The 19,455-nt window shown below is 41.3% G+C and overlaps 3 protein-coding genes across 3 annotated transcripts; 2 read left to right on the top strand and 1 right to left on the bottom strand.

Moving 5' to 3' along the window:
• The first annotated feature begins 789 nt into the window (after positions 1-789).
• LOC113152804 (heme-binding protein 1) lies at positions 790-8,687 on the top strand. The gene is made up of 5 exons (XM_026346257.1): positions 790-838; positions 937-1,136; positions 5,024-5,162; positions 6,616-6,796; positions 7,580-8,687. The coding sequence occupies exons 2-5, from the start codon at positions 1,059-1,061 to the stop codon at positions 7,752-7,754; spliced, it is 573 nt and encodes a 190-aa protein (XP_026202042.1). The 5' UTR covers positions 790-838; positions 937-1,058; the 3' UTR covers positions 7,755-8,687.
• Positions 8,688-9,565: 878 nt separating this feature from the next.
• wbp2nl (WBP2 N-terminal like) lies at positions 9,566-13,980 on the bottom strand. The gene is made up of 8 exons (XM_026346139.1): positions 13,824-13,980; positions 13,058-13,166; positions 12,806-12,944; positions 12,537-12,629; positions 12,008-12,208; positions 11,426-11,539; positions 10,822-10,898; positions 9,566-10,726 (listed from the first exon to the last, which is right to left on the bottom strand). The coding sequence occupies exons 1-8, from the start codon at positions 13,880-13,882 to the stop codon at positions 10,670-10,672; spliced, it is 849 nt and encodes a 282-aa protein (XP_026201924.1). The 5' UTR covers positions 13,883-13,980; the 3' UTR covers positions 9,566-10,669.
• A 2,069-nt stretch (positions 13,981-16,049) lies between these two features.
• On the top strand, positions 16,050-19,389 carry LOC113152551 (zona pellucida sperm-binding protein 4-like). The gene is made up of 12 exons (XM_026345862.1): positions 16,050-16,348; positions 16,610-16,734; positions 16,828-16,945; positions 17,288-17,422; positions 17,550-17,722; positions 17,835-17,914; positions 18,025-18,158; positions 18,255-18,438; positions 18,646-18,790; positions 18,881-18,950; positions 19,039-19,170; positions 19,244-19,389. Exons 1-12 carry the CDS (start codon positions 16,159-16,161, stop codon positions 19,378-19,380), a joined length of 1,623 nt encoding a protein of 540 aa, XP_026201647.1. The 5' UTR covers positions 16,050-16,158; the 3' UTR covers positions 19,381-19,389.
• The last annotated feature ends 66 nt before the right edge of the window (positions 19,390-19,455 follow it).

The following is a 19,455-nucleotide window of genomic DNA, read 5'->3' as shown; positions in this document are numbered from 1 at the left end:
TAAAAAATAATGTAATTAAATATTCAAATCGACAGGTTTTGGTTGGGCTCAGGGACAGAGTGTCCTCCTCTGTACAGCACAGGTACATGACAGGATCCTGCCTCCTTTTTCTGACTCACTGTTATTCATCCCACTTTTTTATATCTTTCTGTTTCCTCTTACTCTCCACTCTCCGCGGACTAACATTGCCTTCAGTGTGAATTTAAATAGACTAACCCTAAAGCAGCAGCACAGCAGTGACACAGGGAGGAAGACGTGCACCCGTGCGCTGCCCCAAACCAGCACACGCACACACCACACAGCCCTGGAAAGAAAACCCGATGCATAGTGACAAACCAACGGCTTGTGTCAAAATTTATATTGCGCACAAAGCAGGCTGTAAATGTGTTTTTCTGCACCCAACTGTTTTATGTATCCTGGAACCGACAGGCGTGACAAAGAGAATGAGAGAGAAACCCAAACGAAAGCTAAGTGGCAGTGAACGTTCCTCTGCTGCTTTGGATGAGGTGACTCCCTATAGACTGTGATGCTGCAGCTCATACCAAGACTTTACTTATGTAAGTCAGTGGATTTTTTTTATGTGAGCGCAACCTGGAGCTGCGGGGAAGTTGGACTGATCCCGTGTTTCTAAGTTAACCTAAACGTTTGTGTCTGAGAAGTGGTGATATGAGTGACCGTCACGCTGGTTAAGATACAAAACCAAGAGTGGAGGAGCAGAGGAGGAGAGGAGGAGGGCGGAGACACTCCACCCGCCTGAGTGGAGGCTGATTAGCTCATTCCTTGGTTCGGCAGAGGGGCGAAGAGTCAGCATCTCCAACTGAAGGAAACAGCCGCTGTGGTGCGTGTCCGCTGGAGCAAAGCGCGCACTTTCCTCTGCGTCTTGGCGCATTTGGATGCTGCTGTAAGTTGTTTGTCTTGTTTAATGCGTGTTTCCAGGAATTGGACGAGCTCATAAAGAAGCTGTGAGACCAGAGCGCGAGTAAATTACATCGAGAGCGACCGGGAGGACGCGCAGCGACCCAGCGGAGCGGCGAGAGGAGAGGTGACCTGTCCGCGACATGTTTGGCATGATCAAGAACTCGCTCTTCGGAAACACCGAAGAGACGGAATATAAATTGCTCAGCAGTGAGACGAAGGTAAGAGACGTGCGGACACCTGTCAGACACAACTTCACGTCACTTTGATATCAATACAGCTTCTGCAATATGCGCTTGTGTTCGTGGCGTTTGATGCGTGTGCGGCTCCAATTACGCACAAAACTCCTGATGTATAGTCAAAGTGTCACCCTTCTGTCTCTGTTTGCTTGAATATTGTTCGTGCCCTTCATAATTTATGTTTTGTTTGCTATAGTCATTGATTTTTATTCACTCCTGTAACCTCGACTCGCAGCCTGGCTGTTAATTGCCTGTGACCTATAAGGATGCTCGCTGAGTCGCAGTGTGGGGCAAAGGGGGGTAAACCAGCCAGAGGTCCTCCGCCAGTCAGCAAATCACAGATAGATAAAGATGTGTAACATTAACACACACGCAAACTATAGTCTGATAATTTTTTAAATACAATAAAAACATTTTCCACATTATGACACTGTGGAGGCGTGAGTAATAGATTACATGTAATGAGGTAGTTTTACTCAAATCTAATTATTTCCATTGTATGTCTCTTTTACTCCACATCTGTATTTACTAGTTACTTTTGCAGATGTAGATGTGTGTACAGATATAATCAGCTATTAATCAGTAATCTGTTGTTATGGATTAAGCAGCTGCCAGAACAGAAACCTGCTGCTGTTTCTCCCTCTCGTCTCTACAGTAACACTGATGTTTGTTCTTATGTTGTTATTAATAACCATCTTCTTTCTTACTGCAATTTTTATCTTTGAGAGTTTGTTGAACAAATCTGAACTAGACCTGCACATTTGTGTTATTCACAACATCAAATCTAATACAGTTGGAAGTGGTATTTCTATTTGAGGTGGAGCATTTTTTAGTTCTTATACTTTTACTTGAGTGTGTGGTTCTGTGCATACAATACAGTCCAATACAGCAGCTCTCACTCAAATTCCACTTGTTTTTCTCTTATAGTTTCACTTTCTGTTGAAATATTTTGGACCCTTATTTATGTAAATTGCTCTGCAGTATGACTCCACCACCCACTATGACCTCAATAAAAACACATAGTAGAATTATAACCTGACAGTTTCAACTTAAACTGAGGAATTCTTACCTTGTAAAAGTAGAATTCACAGCAGAGCTGCTGTATCAGGTTGCATTAGGTTGCACAGGTGTACCTAATAAAGTGGCCAGTGAGTGTACATGCACGTGGAATCACAAAGCACAAGGTAACTGACCCTGTTCTAGAAAAGGATGCAGGTCAGACGAGTTTAATCCGTGAGCTCAGATATGGATCAGGTGTGAACAATGATGCACTGACCATGAGGACAGAGACACAGGAGCCTGACATCACAGAGGAGGACACCCCTACACACACCTCCCATTTACCTACAGAGCACGGCTGTAAATATGCATGTGGCCATGAAAATCCGTTGTCGTCATGGACTTCGAAAGTGTCTTTGTGTCTGTGCGTTTATCTTGGAACAGCAGCTAACTTTTCAAAGGGAGACAAAGGATTTCCAGCTCAGCTGACCACACAGGAAGAGAATCAAATGACCCAAACTAGCACCCAGAGAAAGGCTGGTCTGCTCTGAACTATTACCTGAGACAACTGAAGTCATCAGTTTGCTTACAAATAACTGCTGAACTGAATGATTTTAGTTATTATTAATCACAGTTTAACAATGTTGACATGTAAGTGAGATTTGCTGGTGTGGAGAGATCAGTTCTAAATAGAGCACAAAGTGCAGAGTCACCACGGTACCCGAGCTGCACGTTCATCAAATCTCTGGACTTGACTGATGTTTTAACAGCAGCCATTGAAATCAGAGCTTGTCACCTGATCTGTGGAACAGCCCCTTGACTCTGACACCCTGCACTCTTAATTAAAACTGACACACAATCCAGACGAGCTGTCTGACAGGGCATACACACATACCTGCACGCACACACACAGTGTTCACAGCAGAACAACAGCAACACGTAAGTGAAATGTAGCTCGACGTCTGCTAACGACGCTAACAGGTTACTTTAACAGAGGACGAAACGACAAAGCAGCTCAGCAGTCCCGGTGCTGATGATACGTTATGCGTGCTCTGTTCAGCCACAGAGTAATTATCACTGCATAAGCAGCAGCTGAACACACACATGCACACAACCACCAGACACATGACAGACGTCCTAATTGCACAAGTCAGGCTCTGCTTTCTTAGTTTGCCCCCTATACACAATGTTAATGGTGGTCCCAGTGACAGACCACACAGAGCGAAGTCCTTGTAATTACTATGCAGGAGCCCTTGTACCTGTCACAAGTGAGACCATTGTGATAACATAATGTTATCCTGTATGTGTTGAGGAATGAATATGTCTGCTGCATCTGACTCCACGACCACTTCACATGTTTTCCAGGTCCTCTGTGATGACTGTGGTGGTAGATATAAAGATAAAGATATAAAGATAAAAAGTTGTTAGAAATACAAACACATCATCTGCAAAATAATACATTTTACTAAAGTCAGCGTTTTTTTTTTTTTAATAGATAGATTCAGTTTTATTCTACATTAAATCTGTGTCATCTGTTGCAACACTAACACAGTTATCAAGCTCCAGCATTTTGCAAGAACGTGATAAATTGTTTTAGTGAACAGGGAACTGAATGGACCATTTTGCAGCTGAAGAACATGAACGTGGACATGAACACTGTTTGCAGCAGCAAAGGCTTCGTTTAGGAACGTGTGCACGCCCACACTCAGAGGAACTCTCGTCCTACCTCCTACCATGTTTCACTCGATGTGTGTGTGAGGCGTTCAAACACCACACAGAACACAGGTCATTACCCACCCATCTACGGATTAAAACATCAACGTCTCTGCATAATAGCGAATTGGACATTTAGTAAATATTTTATTTGAGTTATTGAGATATTTATGTATATTTTAGCTCTTTTCTGTGTCATGGGTCACATTAACATTGTGATTAACAGTTTTGCTCATAGTTTCAAATGATGGAAACTTTCTTTGCTCGTTTATTTTAAAGACAGTTGTAAATCAACTTTGATGTGTTTGAGCAGTTTCTCACCGTTGGCAAAAACCTCGGGCTCAGAACACAAATCTAGTTTAGTCTGATCTAAATATACTGTGGAATAACTCGAATGTAACATTGCCATGTCCAGCACCTAGATTCTGTTGTGAACCCATAATAAAAACACACAGAGTCATTCACTGTAAAATCCCACACAGTGTAATCATGTTAGTAAAATGTCGAGCTGCATTTAAAACTCACATCTCCGTCTCCAGTGACCAGATTCCTTCAAAATGTATTAAAGTTATTGCTCACTAGCATAGTTGAGTGACTGTGCTGCACATTAACCCCAGTTAATCACACTTAATGCAAAACTGTTGCATCATATTAAAGCTGGGGGTGGGGGCGAGTTGCATGTGTGTGTTTGCCTGTGCGCTGTTATGTAAGGTCGTGCATCTCCTCTTGCCCATTATTCCCTGTAAGCTGACTGAACCCCGCAGAGCAGAAGAAGAAATTAAATTAAATCAGTGTAAATACGTTTCATCAGCATCTTATTATTTGGCTGCCCACATTGGTTTCACGCACACACACAGACACACACACACACACACACACACACACAGTGAGTGTAAACCCCCCTCCAGTGTAAGGCTTTCATCCCGAGGAGCAGATTGTCAGCATCAGTGTGTCAGAGGTGACTCATATCTGAGCTTAACCTCTCTCCTGCACTTATCCCCTGGAAGAAAACCACTGCGTTTGTGTGTGTCTGTGCGCTTGTGTGGGTGTACGGGCACAAAAGGCATTTGCAGCACTGTGCACGCTGCAGTGTGTGGCTGTGGTTGGCCTGCTGATGCCTACAGTAAGTCACCACATGATTTGTCTTTCTTCCCTAGGATGGAGTTAGCTTTGAGGTGCGGCGGTACGATGCTGCCAAGTACGCTGTTGTCTCCTCTGAGGGACGAGCCTTTGACCAAGTGACGGGGGAACTGATGAGGAAGCTGCTCATGTACATCGGTGGCAGCAACGAACCAGGTGAATCAATCAGACCATGATAGAGGTCTTACTGTGTCTTATGGCAAAAACACTGAACATGGATGATTTATATAATCTGATGGGGAGATTTTCATAATCTGATGAAGCAATGGAGCAAAAACACACTAGATTATTAATTTATGGAATGTCATTAGTAATAAGGGCTTTTACTCATCTTAGACTCTTGTTTACATGATTAATGTTGGCTTTCTATCGACTGAGTGCCAGCGATTATTTCATTAATTAATGTAATCCACAGTGGGGAAGTACAGTATCTCATTAAACATACTTCCAGTGCAGCTGTTCACTTGAAATTAAGACCAGACATAATGTGCTATAGCTACAGTACAATAAAAAACCTTTGTGCACTGAATTGGAATGACACAGTTTATTTAATAGTTGGTGGAGAAGCCTTCATCTGCAGCGACGGCCTTTGTGATCCGCTTCTGAAACTTGATCTTCAGTTCTGTTGAGGTGAGAGTCCAGGTAGAATGTTTTGAATCAGTTTAACTCAGTACAACACAATAAAGTTAAAAAAAAACCCTTGGTTGCGATTGGTGGGACCAGTAACTGCACACAGGAAGACTAGATCTCACTGTTCTGATGGATGGCAGCAGATTCTACCTCCAAACCTCACTGGTTTGGTATTTTAGGTCCATGTAGGAACTTTTCTCCTGCAAACGTTTTCCCACATTATTCCATTAATCTACAAGCTTCTCCACATGTTCAAACTTCAAACCAGCTTCACCGTCTTTTGGGGTGATGGTGTGTAACTCCTGAGGTGGTGGAGGTCTGTCAGTGTCCACACTTCCTCTCTCTCTCTCTCTCTCAGACAATGAAAGACACAGCAGTGCTTCCTAAAACATTTAGGAGCTGTGGCTCAAACATCTTGTTGAGAAGATCTTGTTTTTTCAGTGGAGGTACTGATGAACACAGTAAATATCAGTGTCTGGTCTTAAATTCACATGAACAGCTGAACTGGAAATAATAATTATTTAACCCACTGTGACTAATAACCTTCTCTATTTCTTCTGTATTAAGATCTGTGGATACTTGTGCTGAGTGGAATTGTTATTGTTTTATTTTTAATTGAGAAAATTGATATTCCTCCATTGGTTTCTTATTTCATTTGGCTGAATTACAGCTCTGTTCTTTTAGGTCGTGTGTCGAGACAAGACACACATGACCGCAGCTGAATAAAAGAGCAGTCTAGTTGTAACCAGGCTTCAGTGCAGAATCATCATTTAATCCCTTTGGTATTAATAGAGGTGTGATTTACGTGACCTGGTTTGTAATGTCTGGTTAAACACTATCAGTGTTTCCATTTGCATATGATATTATGTTCTCAACACAGAATCACATAAATCCTGACCTTTAGATCTGTTTGCTTTAGGGAGGAAGTGGTGTTTCTCTGCTGTTCCTCCTTTTGAAAACTCACTCTCTGTCTTCTAAGGTGAAGCCATGGGTACCGCTGCTCCCGTCATCATCACAGTGTACCCAAGGAATGATGGCGTGCTGTCTCGCCGTTTGGTGGTTGCCATAAAAATCCCTTCAGTCTACCAGCCAAGCCCCCCGGATCCCACCGATAGTGCCATCAGGATTGAGGAGCGGCCCGGCATGACCGTCTATGCTCTGTAGGTGTCATTTAAGATGCTCTGTTTAAACAGTTTAGTGTATTGTCTGATTCTGCTCCACTAGCCTGTGGCGTCCCCCAGAGATCGGTTTAAGGCTTGTCTATTTTTGTCCATATGTCCAGTGAATCCAGAATTTTTCTGCAGGTTACTTTAACAACAAAGATTCATGGCACCACTGCTGATTTGTTACACTGACTTCCTGTCAAATATGGGATTGACTTTAAAATCATTCTAATAACATTTATAGCACAACAACTCTTACAGGTTCTCCGGGTCTCTCAGGTCATCAGAACAAGAACTGAAGGACAGAATTTGAAGTCCACGTGTTTTTTAGATTATGGAACAATCTCCCTCTGGAAGTTAATTCAGCAAACTCTGGTTTAAAAATCTTTTTAAAAGCTATTTATTGTCGATTCCCTTGCGTTGCTGATGTTCCATTTCCTTGCTGTATTCTCATTTGTTTCTTGTTTCTGTTTAATTTTATTTTATTTATGCAAAAACTTTGTCATCTTTTGTGTCTGTGCAGCACTTCATCACCCTAGTTTTGCAATATAAATAAAGTTTTACTTGCTTCGTTACTTACTTATGTTTAGTCTCCTGCAGTGATGATCTGGTGTTAAAGCAGGTTTAGTTGACCTCATGTTGTTTTGACTCTCACTGTGCATGAGTGCATTGAAGGTCCTTGTTGCATCCATTAGAAAGTCCACAGAATTCATCCAGTCAAAGTAACACTATAATTATCCAGCTAATTTAGATTTCCCTCATTTCCTTTTGTGCTCACAGGCAGTTTGGAGGCTTTGCAGGGGAGAGCGAGTACCGGGCAGAGGCCTTGCGTTTGACACGCACCCTGGGTGAGACGGCCCCGTTTCAGCGCAAGCAGTACTTCTGCTGCAGCTACGACCCACTCAAGCCTTACGGACGCCGCAATGAGGTGTGGTTTCTACAGGAAGAGCCGTAGGAGTCATTCCATCAGTCAGATCTCACGCTAAATTCTTTATTTAACCTTTGACCCTTTGACCACACAGAAACACTCCTGTAGCTCTAACAGTGTTTGATCAGTAAGAGAAACATGGTGACTTGTTAGACCTTTGAACACAGGTGAACAGATTAAGATTATCCATGTTGCCAGTATCCGTCTGATCTTCTGTTTGTCTGAAGTTAGAATTCAACATCAGTGCAGCAGCATTTTCTCAATTCATTATCACTTTTTCTAATTTTAACCTCATAGCTCTGAAACACAACACGTGCGAAAAGTGATTAAAGGCGCCGAGACAAATACTATTAAGAAGCAAAGGTATGCAGCACTGTGACAGAGATTAGTTTTCTAGCAGAGGGAAAATACATTTGTAGGAAAATAGCTTTGATAAACTGGTGAGCTAAGTGTACAGTGTGAATCAGAAAGGTCCATTTGCTTTGTGTTTTAGGACTGAGGCATTCAATGAATAATCTCATTTCAGTTGATTTAAGATTTACATGTTCGTCCTTGAAGGTAGATAAAGTCCATGTAGAACATGCAGTAGGATTTTGCACATCTTTAATCTAGTTTGCAGTGTAGTGACAGCTACAGAGAAATGTACAGATTTAACATTAGAGACATGATCACATCCTTTTCCAGAGGAACTGGACTAAAACAGGAGTTGAGCCATAACGTAGAACTAGTCTCTATGAATTAATGGGTGGGACAGATGTGAGCTAATGATGTGTTATTAACTTTGTAATTATTCAGTATATTATTCCTGAAAGCATTTGTATTTTAGTGCATGACAAAGCCATCGTTATCTACCCAGAGTCTTCATGTCGTGTTATGTCGCTGTACAGTGTGTTTTCTGTCAAAAGAGTGAATTTAATGATGGGGGTTTGTTTCATAATGTAATAAATATGTTCTTCAGTTGGAGTGTGGATCGTTTCAATTGTCTTATTTCTTCATTTTGTCAGAGACACAATCAGTTCATCCAGTGGTGACTTAAATGCTCAAGTTAAAGTAAATGTGCATAAGTGATGTTGGAAAATGAGGAAAATGTACTGGTATCAAAAGTAAAAGTACTCATTGTGCAGAAGAATGGTCTCCATCACTAATAGTTTATTTTATATATTAGTACTGGTGCACTAGGTATGAGTTCATGATTTTAATTAATATTATTAACTACATTACATACACTTGATGATTTATTATTTAAGGTTAGAAAAAAACAAAAAAAACTATTTTGTATTTGTTTTTCTTTGTTTCTGCTAATCTGAGCCTGAAACGTTTATTTAAATAAAACCATCTTTGAAATGTAAAAGAGAAAATAACCACGAACGTAAATGCCTGGCAACTAGCTGGTTTTAAGAAATTCATTTCATAAATTGGTGAGAAGTCAGAAAAGTAAATAGTAACGAGTACAGTAGAGTAGAAAGGACAATATTGATATGTAGCAAGTTGAAGATAGAAAATAACATTTCACAAAAGTATTAGAGTACCTCAAATTAGTGTTTGAGACTATTAATTCGGTAACTATATTAAGTTACTTTTCCCCTCTGTAACACAAATATCTGCAGTTTCACATCACTTAAAAGTCAATTTGATGTTTTTACTTTGGAAAATTATCACTAAAGACCTGAACAAATGTAAAAGAGAGACTTAATTATAAAAATGTAGCAATAGTTTAGTAAATGAAAATTAGATTTTAAAAACCCAATTGACGCATTTGTAACATAATAATTAGTTAATTCTGATAAATTCAAGTGATTCAGTGCTTAAATTTCTAATAAATGGCAAAAATAAACATGTTAAATTTAATACGACACATTTATTAGATTATAACTGACAGAAAAATTCAGCAATAGGATTAAGAACCGCAAAACAGATATCTATACAGACTATTGATTAATTCAACCAAACTCAAACCCAAACCCAAAAAGAGCATCTCTCTACTACAACTGTGTGCTAATACCCCTTCATACACGTGTTTTCTGATGAGCATCAACACGACCCGTTAGTGCCCCACCCCAGTTTAATCAGGAATAAATTGTTTCAACAGCAGGTAAAATACTGAGGGCCTTTTAATAGATCGGTTTGCCCTGTAACCACACACTAGTGTGAGTTCTCCAAGAGTGGGATTCTGGGCTCAGCCTGGTTTTACACACATGAATATAATAGAAGCTAGGAGTTAAACACATGGTCACTCATGTGACCCCAGCATTGAAATATTGCACATACATATAACTTTCAATGTTAGAAATCTTACTGATCCCCTTTTTCAAACTATACACCACTCCTTCAGATAACCAAAGCCTCTGATACGAGTATTAGAGTATGATGGAGAATTACTTGGTCACATGTGAAGAGACTTAAAGTATGAGCATGAGTATTACTTTTTAAACCCACTTCTGATACTATGGGAAGACAAACAAAGCTGTACAGGAAACACACAGTATTTGCAATGATACATGATGAAAAAATACTTAACTGCTTTATAACAGGAGTTGCTAATGTTAATGTTAATTACTAAAGGAACTGCATCAGAAAATCGCTACAAAATGTTTTGGTAATAAATCTCCATCTTAAAAAATACATTCCCCATACTGCCTCCTCCTTTCATCTCAAAACAAAGACAGCAGCGCTGCCCTTACTTTACCTGCTAGAGACTAAAGTAAATGTTAATGATCAGTCTCAGAAAAGTTACACAATATTAATCACTTTTAATATACTTAAGTAAAAGGGTGTGGTTGCTTTATAAGCTGTTCCAGTGACCAGAAATCATCAATTCATCTTCAAGCCCTCTTTAACTCTGGTCTCTTTTCTGTATTCTCCAAACTTGTGAGTATCCATTGACATCCTGCTTAAAATATATTTAAGATACAGAAAAAGAGAGAAGTGATGATGTCTGAGCCTCAGTTGTTTTTCTTGTCAGGTGAGTCTGAATTAGGTGCATATGGAGGAGGCCGCTCCTGTGTGGGAATGAAGAAGAAATTGCATTAAAGGAAAGCTCACGTGTCACTTCCACACAAATATAACTGAGGTGATGACAAACAAAGCAGCTTACCATGGGCATGTAGACACTGTGTGGGTTGCTGGGATTGTAATACGCACTGCCTGCTGCTTCAGCCGCCTTGGAGTTACCTGTGCATAAAATGAGACGTGACAAAGACAGGGAGATAAAGGCAGACAGTGAAGGCTGATGAGCATATTTAGGAACAGATGCTACAGCTCTGAACACTGTACGAAGAAATGATGCAAGGAGCGGTATTAGTCAAGTGAAGCACAACAACTGACAACTCCAGGAATCCTCAAGAAAAAAATCTAGTGGCACACCCCGAGGACGCACCGAAGCAAATGACCTACTCAGAACAGAGATTTGCCAAAGCAACATGTCAGCACAGTGCACCAAGCTCAACCTGTGTGTCGGGTGAGACAGATTTTACTGAAATGCACAAGGTGCTAAAAAAAGAGAATAAGGAAGGAGAGGATAAGGGGAGATTGTTTATCCTTTGTAATTTTGATGTGTAGCAGATGAGACATCAGCACCCCTTTTTTTGGTGGCGTGCTTCATAGTGAGTCACTCTGAGGCAGACAGATCTGATCTGACGGGTGCAGTGACACAGACATACAGAGAGGAAATCTAAAGAGCGAGAGAGACAGAAACAGACCTGGAGGCGCTGGTGGTGGTGCTGTCCAGTTCTGAGGGGGTGGAGTCCAATTTTGGGGTGGCCCAGGGTACGGCGGAGGTGGTGCCATGTACTCAAAACCAGATGGGTACATTCCTGAAACACCGAAGACGGACAGAAAGGAAAGAGATAGAACTGCAAGGTCAACGGAGGTTACAGACTGTCAGCAGTCAGTTCTGCAGCATGACACAAAAAACAAGTATGAAACTGACAGGGAGGGAGAGAAAATGCAGAGCTATTTGTGCCTCAAGGTTTTTTTTTTACTTATATTTAATTAGAACATTTGGCGAAAAAAAAAAAAAAACATACATACAAAACAAATCTATGCACTGCATGCACATTTAAACACAGGGAAACACAACCCAGAGGCTAAAAATTAACTGTGAACATCTTCAGAGAGTAAAGATATCCTGAGACGGTCCTGATAAAGTTTTTTTTTCTGTCTGAACATGAATTTCTGACTGAACTCAAAGAAAAGTCAAAGAAAAAAAAAGAATGTAAAAGAAATGTACAGAAAAGTAGAAACTCTGACGTCTCTGATTTTAAATGGACTGATTTCTATACCTGCAGCAGCTGTTGGATAGGGGTAGCCCATGTTGCCAGCAGCAGGGGGGGGTCCCTGGTAGAAACCATTTTGCTGGGGCGGTGGTGGTGGGTAAGGATAACCAGGAGGAGCAGATGAAGGTGGTCCATAGCCATTCATCATTCCAGGTGAAGGATACCCGTAGGATGCAGCACCGTTCTGGGCAGGAGCAGCACGGGATGCTAGGACACAGCAAGATAAATCAGTTTCATGCAAGAATTAAAACAATAAATAAATCATATATACACCTATCTGGAGGTTTATTAAGTACACCAAGTTATAACAAAGTTAGTCTAATCCAACTGTTTGAGAGAGTGGGGTGTTCATACAGCTGTCCAAACATTTTGGAGGATGCAGTTTGTCTGTTGAATTGTGTTATTAAATAACACAAACAACTGCATGACACAATTCAACAGCAGCACAATTTACAGGCTCTAACACAATCATACAGTTGGATCAACACCTTTCTACTTTGTACCATGTCACTCAGTAGTAAACTAGGATACAAACCATTTGTGGCGAGTTTGAAGAGATGCTGTCCCACCTCTATGGCTCCTCCACTGGGGAATGACATCTTGAAATGGGCCTGGCCTTCCCAGCCACCTGAGACAAAAGAATAAAGTCACAACCAATACGGAAAACTGTTTTACTGTGAATGTCAATTAAGGCAACACTTACAATACTGTCATTTAATTTCTTAATATTTTACAATGTAAGTTTAACACATCCTTGTTTACATCATAGTCTAATTTAAGAGAAAAAAACAAGGGGCCACCTACCACCAGGCTCAGCTGACACTGTCCCTTTAATGTAGTTGGCTGCAAAGACCGGCTGCTCAATGCTGCAGCCTTTCATCAGATAATACGGGAACATGGCTGAACCCAGGCAATCCTTGGTATTACTGGACACGAACACCAGCTAGCCAGTGAATGAGGGGAGAGAGAGTGAGTGTGGGGAGTTACAACAGAATCAACAGAAAACACGACAGCAGCAGCAGCAGCAGTATGTTACTTATATAGTTTAGGCTGTACCCTGTATGGTGTAAGGTAAACGGTGCCCTTCTTGGTCCCCTTAAGCAGGTCTGTCTTGCAGGTGACATCACTGAACGACAGCTCCACGTTCTTACAATCCCTTAAAATACTGGGTAAAGAAGAAGCAGGTGAAAATATTAAGACTTGCTTCAGCTACCAAAGAAGCAGATGTACACAAACTCTGTACAATTCAAGTTACCTAAAAATAACTCCACTACAAACCTGTACTTAAATACAGTAGTTGAGTAAATGCACAACTCAGCCAGCCACTAAAATAAAGTAATACAGAATAACATGCTATCGTGTTGCAGAATATATGTGTGGGAAATCTGTAAAACTACTGTATTTCACAACGTGTATGTAACTCACGTTACACAACTTTACACATGATGTGGGAACATCTTTGTTGTAAGAAGTCAACATCCTAACGACAGGTACCGCTACTTCCTGTTTTGATCGTTAGCTAATGTTAGCCAGCTAGCCATCCTGTGCCAAACACCTGTCAAGATACGAAGCGCCTACTAAGGCGCTTATTAATAAAACAGGACTAGTTTAAAGTGGATTTACTCATAATGAACACAGCTCACACTAATATCAACAGATGTATCAGCTGTAACGTTATGCTAATGTTAGCTAGGCCAGCTAACGGGAGGCTAGCATTACGTTGACTACGCACTGGGAAGTTGGAGGTAAACAAACCCAAAAGAAAGGCGACAACTTGCTAGTTAATAAAATCGTTCACACACAAGCGATAAATAACACTTACGTTTCTCCGTTGTTTATCAAAACGCCACCGTTTTGCGAGTGATTCCGATTCAAAGCCATGTTTGGGAGACGTCTGCTTCTCTCCTGCCTCAGCTGGACTCTGAACGTCAGCCCGACGGGAAAGCCCTGGGAACGTCACCGCCGTTACGTCACCACGCTGACTGACAACTCGTGACTCTCCGTGACGTTGATGGACAAATATTCTAGAGGCACCATGAGTAAATAAACCTTCTGAAAAAGTTATTAAAATAAAATCCTACAAGTGGCCCAGAGTGTGGAGCAGCACAATAATCTGCATCGTCAATTTAAAACGACAAATCAAAAAACAAAACAACTACAAAATGGAATCTTATCTTCATCAAGTCAAGAGTATTAACAAATATTATGTGCCTAAAAGAATAAAACACACAAAAACCTCATAGACCTAGCGGAAAAAGTATGTGAACCCTGAGAGACTACCAAAGATTTGAAGGCATCATTGGAACTGGATAACATCTGTATTTATGAGTCTACAGTAGGTAAAACATTGAACAAGCAGGGTGTCTATGACAGGACATCATGAAGGAAGCTGCTGATTACTAAAAAAACATTGCTGCACGCCTGAAGTTAGCCACAGAGCATGTTGAAACTCCACATCATCATCAACAACACATCATCCCAGTCATAACGTATCGTGGAGGAAACATCATGATTTGAGCCTGCTTTGCTGCATCAGGGCAATGCCAGCTTGCAGTGGTTGGGAGGAAGATAATTTCCCTAGTGAATCAAAAATATCAAAAACTAAATCTGCCTTTGGAGTGGCCAATCAGAGTCCAGACCTCAATCCAATACAGATGCTATGGAACGACATGAAGCTAAAGCAGTTCTGCCTGATTTTTATGTTTGCCCTCAAATAAAAGATCAGAATTTCTTTCATGTAATTATTTTAGGCACATTATAATTGTTAATACTCTTGACTTAAATGAAGATCAGATCACATTTTAAAACAAATTAATGCAGAAAACCATGAAATTCCAAAAGGTTCACATACTTTTTCTTGCCACTGTATGTGGTAGAGTTTAATTTCTAAATATTAATCTACTCTCTATTTTTTGTGCTGTGTTGTAAAGAGCTTACAGTTGAGTGGTAAATATGACTTTATACATCACCTGATATATGTTTATATTTTGCACAACAATGCACCAGCTTTAGCTGAATAGGCTCTCTCTCTCTCTGTCCTGCTGGAACTTGCATGGTCACTGTTTTGACTGTCTGATCAGGCGTAAATAGCTTTGAACTAACAGTCCAACCAAGGTTTTGAATTCACTGTGTGTTCTCTGTATCCTGTGGAACCACAGCTGTAGAGAAAACCATGTAGTGCTCCCTGGTTAAGGCAACTAACCCCAAGTTCACTGAAGTCTCAGTTTAAATGAAATAAATTATGAAACAGGTGAAAGCTTTTCCACCTCTTTGACACATTAGTTCAGTTACTCGAAGGATTAATGGACTTAAACTGATAATCACAGATGTATCCTGTGGAGACGGAATGAATGGACACTGATTTAAACAGGATACAGAAGTAAATAAAGGTTTAAGATTGCTTATGTAACAGCTGGATGGGTACACATGTTGCCGTGAGGAAAGGGAGACGAGGTGAGACTGGCAAGGCGCTTGAGTTATGCAATGGTTTCATTTAATGGGTCCCTGAGGAAACACTGAGTCATGCATGATATGTATTATTTAAACGCTGACCTTTTTTTATTAATTACCAGCTTGGTCTGTCCTACTTTTAACATCAGGTGAACAGTTGGAGACTGCTGAGCAAACCTGTGACCTCATTTTAACTTTACACACGGCCCCTGGGCACAGAGGAGGAAAAGGGCCCCATCCCTCCAGTATCATGTGGGCACTGAACATTTTGATGATGTCACATCTCTTTATAATTATTATGCATCTTGTTGTGATTGTTAAGTTTTTTGTTCCGTGTTTTCTTCTATTCAGTGTGATTTTATCTTTGGAAGTGAAAGTAAATACAACAACATTAGCATTTAAACATATTCACACTCAGTTTGCTCAATAATGAGCACAGTGTACATTAAATTACTGATGACGTCATGTCTCGCTCTCTTTTAACTGGGTTTTATCATTATCCAACAAGACACACACATGATTTTATCCACGACAATAAGAACTTACGAGCATGCAGTGAGGCTCTGATTCTGGATGAGGACGCAGCAAGCCTCAAACCAATTAACACTAATTAGCAGGTGTCATGTGATTATTTCACCGGAGTCAAAGAAGGAGCTGATATTTCTGCACAGAAACCGCCTCAGCGAAAACCTCCAGACGTTAAGAAGATGAAGTGTCCCTCTGCGAAGCTCAGTTTGATTCTTTTAACTTTTACCCTAACAGCTCAGCACTGTTCGTGTTTCTCTGACGTCCAGGTGAAGAAAACACCTGAGCTCGCGCTGCCGAGAGTCACCTGCTCTGCACGAAGAATAAAAGCTGCGTTCAGTGCGCTGGTCAACAGTAATGTACATGTTAGAGGTAAGACCGGGTTCTCTGTCCTAGTTTTACCTTTACTGGGTGACAGAAGAGGTAGAAGTACGCAAAGTTAATACAAGTGCAAATATTTCTCTAAAACCTGAGGTCAAAGTTCACCTTACCTGTGACTGAACCACTTGATGGTGTTGATGACTGAAGTCTGGTCCAGATCGGTTCCACATGTGCCTCTTAAAGTTTCTACAGAGGTCAAACATGTTCTAGGCTCTAAACGTTCCTTCCTTTTCATGTTCTTTGTTTTCTTAGATACGTGGGGAGGTTCAGTCCCAGTGTCCCAGTCTGAGGAGTCCTGTGGTGTGAGGCTGAGCAGGGAAAAGGACCAGAGCCTCTCTTTTTACAGCAGATATGACAGCTGCTATGTTCAGACTGAGGTAAAAGAGACATCAGTGCAGGATTCTCAGGGGAAATAAAACGTAACCCTGTATTAATCTAATATTAACGTGGTGATGACCTCTGATCCTCAGGGCGGCAGAGTGGTCGTTCCTCTGCAGGTCCAGCTGATAGGAGAGGAAAAATGGTTCAGGGTCAACATCAGCTGTCCTCTGATAAAGAGAGAGAACGAGAGGAATCTCCCTCCAACACGTGAGTGGACATGGCTGCAAAACATTTGGAAGTTGGCATCGTTTTAGCTGTTGAATCATCAAATGAATGATTGACGTTAACTTGGCTTTTTGACAGTTTTCAGGAGAAAAATGTCAGTTTTTAACTAATTTATCATTTTTAAAGTGATTTTTAAATTAACAATGATTCAGATTTTTCAAACTGGAGGTACTGTAGGTCTTGTGTTTCTGACGTCAGTCCATCAGTTTCAAAGTTCAAATTGAAACATTTCCCTTTTTCAGCCTGGTTGAAATTTAAGAATTTAATTTGCACAACAAACCCACTTTTTACTGTAAGGACTCTAAAAACATGGCTCCTCTTCAGCACTTCCTGGAAACTGTGACACAGAAAGAGCTCTGCGAGTGGACTGTGGCAACCCGAGCATTTCTACTGAGGCCTGCTACAAACTAGGTTGCTGCTATGATGCTCGTGATTTAACCTGCTACTACAAACTCAATGGTGAGAATGTCGTGTCTGACTTACATGGTGAAGTGATTTCACATCACCATGTAAGTGTCTTTTCTGAGTTCTTCATCAGTGGAACTAGTTTTGAAATGAACCCATCTTCTTGTGACACGTCCTCCAGACTGCTCTCTGGATGGACACTTTGTGTTCTCAGTGAAAACCACAGACGCAGACGTGCTGATTGATCCCAACAGCCTCATAATAAAGGATCATCCCCAGTGTTTCCCTGTGGTCACCACCATAGACACGGCTGTGTTCAAGATTGGAGTCACAGACTGTGGTGCCAAGATGAAGGCAATCCAAGAATAAATCTCACTGTACCACATTAATTTCACTCTAGGAGTTAAACCATCATTATTTGTTTTACATGCTTGAACCCAACTCCTTTCTTCTGTCTGGTTTTCAGGAGAGAGGAGATGTGGTGATCTATGAGTTAGAAGTGGAGGAGCTGAAGAGTCGAAGCTTAACGGATCGTTCTGCATTTAGGTCTGTTTTTACCTCATCTGTAAAGTTTTGGTGACCATGACAGGGTTAGGAAACACCACAATGCAACTGCAGCTGCTACTAAGAGTTGTGGGGTTTTGTTTTTCTTTCAGTCTCCAGGTCCAGTGTGAATATGACGCTGCAGATCTAAAGCGTGCAGCAGACTTGCGGCCCTTACACGAGGTCACCAACCCACCGCTTGTGGCTGCACTGGGAACAATCAGAGTGCAGATGAGAATAGCCACAGGTCGTAGGATGCTTAGCACCTGTTTTACAGCACGTTATCAGAGTACTCTGGTGTTTACAAGTGTCCTTACATCTGTGTGTCGATTTGTTTCTACAGATGAATCCTTCAAATCCTTCTTTGCAGAGGACCAGCTGCCGCTGGCCTTGCCCCTGCGTGAAACTGCATATGTGGAGGTTTCCATCGCTCGACCTACCCCAGACCCTACACTTTCACTGCGTGTTCGGGATTGCTTTGCCTACCCAGCGTCCAGACGCTCGGTGTGGATGCTTCTCTATGACGGGTATGGTGGAGACGATTACTGAAACAATCTTAAGATGGAATTTAAAATTTACAGAACAGTATGTAAATGAAAGCAGTCGCGTTTAATAATTGCAGTGACAGCTTAATCTTATTTATAGATATAGCTTACTGGGTTTTGATCTTTGTCCCAAACATTTTGGGGGACACTGTACAGCAGCTGTCAGTTTGATTTTCTCCTCCCGGACAGATGCCCCAACCCTTCAGATAACATGAGAAGCTCGGTCCCTGTGGACCACAGGGGGAGGGCCACATCACACTCACAAGTCAGGAGGTTTGACGTCAAGACCTTTGCCTTCTTGGACCCTGATACGGGTCATCCAAGTGTGGAGGAAGTAAGGTCATCACATATTTCAGTAATGCAGGAGTGTATTTCTCCATTAACAGCTGATTCCAATCTGTTAATGGTTTCATCTCTCACTTAGATCTACTTCTACTGCTGGGTGGAAATCTGCACTGCTGATGACGAATGTGCACAGAGCTGCACCATCATATGTGAGAATATTATGTTTCGCCCTCTGCATCACACAGAGTGTTCTGTGTATGTGTTGGTGTTAAGTGTTTGTCTCTGCTCTTGTCCCAGCATCTGAGAATGAGAGACAAAGAAGAGAGGCCACGTCAGACTCTGACCAGCTCCAGTTAGTGTCCTTAGGCCCCCTGATGCTGGGACAGAACGACACCGAAGTGGACGACAGTCCATGTGAAAAACAGCAGAGTATGTAAGATCAGCACAAACCTACAACATCACTATATGACGGACAGATATAATAGTTTGCCTCCTTCCTCAGAGTTTCGGATGGCGGCGTACCTCTTCTCTGGTGTTGGTGCTACCCTGCTGCTGGTCCTACTCTTTACTTTGTGGCCGTGCATCAAGAAGTGTCGGGCGACACAAGAGCAGCAAGTTGACAGTGAACAATGTGAATAAATCATTTCACCTTCCATAATGTGCCTTTTTAAAGTAATTTTACTAATGTTTTCCAAAGCTGTAGTGATTCATTAT

Source organism: Anabas testudineus, chromosome 8 (assembly GCF_900324465.2).
Source record: "Anabas testudineus chromosome 8, fAnaTes1.2, whole genome shotgun sequence".
In the NCBI taxonomy this organism is placed as follows: Eukaryota; Metazoa; Chordata; class Actinopteri; order Anabantiformes; family Anabantidae; genus Anabas; species Anabas testudineus.
The sequence above is the reverse complement of the archived record's forward strand: the minus strand, read 5'-3'. Positions and strand labels throughout refer to the sequence as shown.

Excerpts from the sequence above, each read along its gene's own strand:
- LOC113152804 (XM_026346257.1), top strand. The coding sequence starts at position 1,059 with ATGTTTGGCATGATCAAGAACTCGCTCTTCGGAAACACCGAAGAGACG. Across the intron at positions 1,137-5,023 it reads TGCTCAGCAGTGAGACGAAG|GATGGAGTTAGCTTTGAGGT; the intron begins GTAAGAGACGTG and ends TTTCTTCCCTAG. Across the intron at positions 6,797-7,579 it reads GGCATGACCGTCTATGCTCT|GCAGTTTGGAGGCTTTGCAG; the intron begins GTAGGTGTCATT and ends TTGTGCTCACAG.
- wbp2nl (XM_026346139.1), bottom strand. The coding sequence starts at position 13,882 with ATGGCTTTGAATCGGAATCACTCGCAAAACGGTGGCGTTTTGATAAAC. Across the intron at positions 13,167-13,823 it reads TTGATAAACAACGGAGAAAC|TATTTTAAGGGATTGTAAGA; the intron begins GTAAGTGTTATT and ends TTCTTTACCCAG. Across the intron at positions 10,899-11,425 it reads ACCACCACCAGCGCCTCCAG|GTAACTCCAAGGCGGCTGAA; the intron begins GTCTGTTTCTGT and ends TTTTATGCACAG.
- LOC113152551 (XM_026345862.1), top strand. The coding sequence starts at position 16,159 with ATGAAGTGTCCCTCTGCGAAGCTCAGTTTGATTCTTTTAACTTTTACC. Across the intron at positions 18,951-19,038 it reads ACAGAGCTGCACCATCATAT|CATCTGAGAATGAGAGACAA; the intron begins GTGAGAATATTA and ends CTCTTGTCCCAG. Across the intron at positions 19,171-19,243 it reads TCCATGTGAAAAACAGCAGA|AGTTTCGGATGGCGGCGTAC; the intron begins GTATGTAAGATC and ends CTCCTTCCTCAG.